This window comes from Palaemon carinicauda, chromosome 35, assembly GCF_036898095.1.
Source record: "Palaemon carinicauda isolate YSFRI2023 chromosome 35, ASM3689809v2, whole genome shotgun sequence".
Classification (NCBI taxonomy): domain Eukaryota; kingdom Metazoa; phylum Arthropoda; class Malacostraca; order Decapoda; family Palaemonidae; genus Palaemon; species Palaemon carinicauda.
Window position 1 is genome coordinate 54,240,292 of NC_090759.1, and position 2,312 is coordinate 54,242,603.

The 2,312-nt window shown below is 32.8% G+C and overlaps 1 protein-coding gene across 1 annotated transcript; it reads right to left on the minus strand.

Annotated features, from left to right (window-relative positions):
• Nucleotides 1–234: 234 nt before the first annotated feature.
• On the minus strand, nt 235–1,862 carry LOC137627299 (uncharacterized). The gene is made up of 3 exons (XM_068358381.1): nt 1,851–1,862; nt 1,472–1,599; nt 235–777 (listed from the first exon to the last, which is right to left on the minus strand). Exons 1-3 carry the CDS (start codon nt 1,860–1,862, stop codon nt 609–611), a joined length of 309 nt encoding a protein of 102 aa, XP_068214482.1. The 3' UTR covers nt 235–608.
• Nucleotides 1,863–2,312: the final 450 nt, after the last annotated feature.

Consider the following 2,312-nt stretch of genomic DNA (forward strand, 5'->3'; position numbering starts at 1 on the left):
TATGAGATTCTATTGATTATTAATGCGATCTCATTAAAAATACTTCTTGTGGCGTAATATAAAAGAAATAGAAATACTCAATTTTGGTATACTTGTCGAGAAAGGTCAGTTTCGTGAAGCACAAAGAACTATAAATTCCTTCCTAAAAAGAGGTAAAATAAGAGAACAGAAAATTGTTTGCAGATATATTTACCTATAAAATAGCTACAATAAATACATACTCTAATTGGATTACAGCAAAAGCTGAATATATGTAAAATGTTTCCACATTTTACTTTTGTACCTAATAGCATAAACTAAAACTAATTGCATTTTTAGACATTCCGAATTATTGTAGTCTCCTAAAATACAATATTCGGAACTATTGTAGTTTCCTAAAATACAATATTCCGAACTATTGCAGCTTCCTAAAATACAATATTCCACACTATTGTAGTTTCATAAAATACAATATTCCACACTATTGTAGTTTCATGAAATATAATATTCCAAATTATTGCAGTTTCCTAAAATACAATATTCCGCACTATTGTAGTTTCCTAAAATACAGTGCGTTAGGAATTATAAGGTCTTATTGGTAACAGAGTCTTTAGATGAGACCAAGTATCCTATTTATCATCATCCTCCTCTTCGTCTTCGTCTCCGTCGAGGTCGGCCTGTTCCCCTCCGGCGCGGACTCCTCCTGCAGAAGGGACGGCATTGGACTCGACCACTCTGTAGCCCTTCTCGTCGGCGATGTATTTCACCACGAATTCGATTCCTTCGGGACTCTCCCAGCTGTTGGAAGGAAGGAAGAGTTAATACTTGATTTGAATATTACATATGTACATATATATATATATATATATATATATATATATATATATATATATATATATATATACATATATATATAAACATACTTATGTATAAATAGATAGATAGATAGATAGAGGGAGGATATATATATATATATATATATATATATATATATATATATATATACATATATATTATATATACATATACATATGTATATATATATATATATATATATATATATATATATATATATATATATATCATATATACTAATATGCATGCATCTGTATGTTATATGTACGTTGAATACATATTTACACACATATATATGTATACTGTATATATACATACCTATGTGTGCGTGTTTGTTTTCTACGTGCATATCTGTATATGTTGAACATATATTTCTGGGTTCCTTTTTGATACGAACTTATAACAAAATAGCATTACATAAAAAAAGTGATGTTTGAAAAACCCATCATTCCTCTGAGCAATCAGTTCTTAGATTTCATCCTTTATACAACAGTAGGTATTCCAGAAAAAAACATTGCAAAAATATTCTAGTGCTTTATATAAGCGATGAATTTTAAGAAAATTACGGAAATTGGCCAGTCGTTTTCCAAACAATATTAAAACTGGATTGTCTTGCTTAAATATAATCTTAACTTACGTGTATTCTCCCGTGACTGATTTCCCTGGTGTTCCCTCTTGTTCATGCTCGGCGTCATCCCCTTCGAAGTCCAGGATTTCGTTGGGGAGGGCAACAGCTACGGACACTAGGCCTAGAGCGATCAGGAGCTGAATAGAAGAAAATTATTAGTAGTAGTAGTAGTAGTAGTAGTAGTAGTAGTAGTAGTATTCAAGTTTAACTAACTTTACTCTTCCATTTAATTGATAAGTACACCTGAAAAAATTATTTGCTCATTATTATTATTACTGTGAAAGCTATGACATTTAAAGTCACTAAATCAATCTGGCCTTATGTCAACACAGGCTCCTGCTCCTCTAAATAACCTGTAAAAAAATACCAAGGCCTAAGCTTCACATACCATGAACTTCATGGTGGATCTGAAGAAGGCGAAAAGGGACGGCAGAGTACTCGAATACCGACCAAAGCCTCCGGCCCTGGGGTTTTATAGTGGGGCATCCTACTATGACCCTTCCTACCACACCGAGTTTCTGCTATGACCTTTCAAGCCCCGCCCCTTTCTGCTGAAATAACTAAACAAGAGGTTTAAGCAACCTTCACCTCTGGTTCGGCCTAACACGGCCCATACCGGTTGGAGCCTGATAACTCTGATGCCAGGTCCGACAACTATTATTTCATTCTTTTTTTATTTTTTTTCCTTTTTATTTTATATTGAAGGTTGACTTCGGGCGTGGGGTGTTGAACTAGATTGTTCCATTAGTTCTGAATGACAATAATTAAGTTTTTTTGTTTTATTCTTTGTTAGGGCCAGAGCTTTAGAATTTTATAAATATGTTTGAATGTATAAGTGATATTAAGAATA

Coding starts and splice junctions, on each gene's coding strand:
- LOC137627299 (XM_068358381.1), bottom strand. Junction 778..1,471: donor TCAGTCACGGGAGAATACAC/GTAAGTTAAGAT, acceptor TCCTTCCAACAG/CTGGGAGAGTCCCGAAGGAA.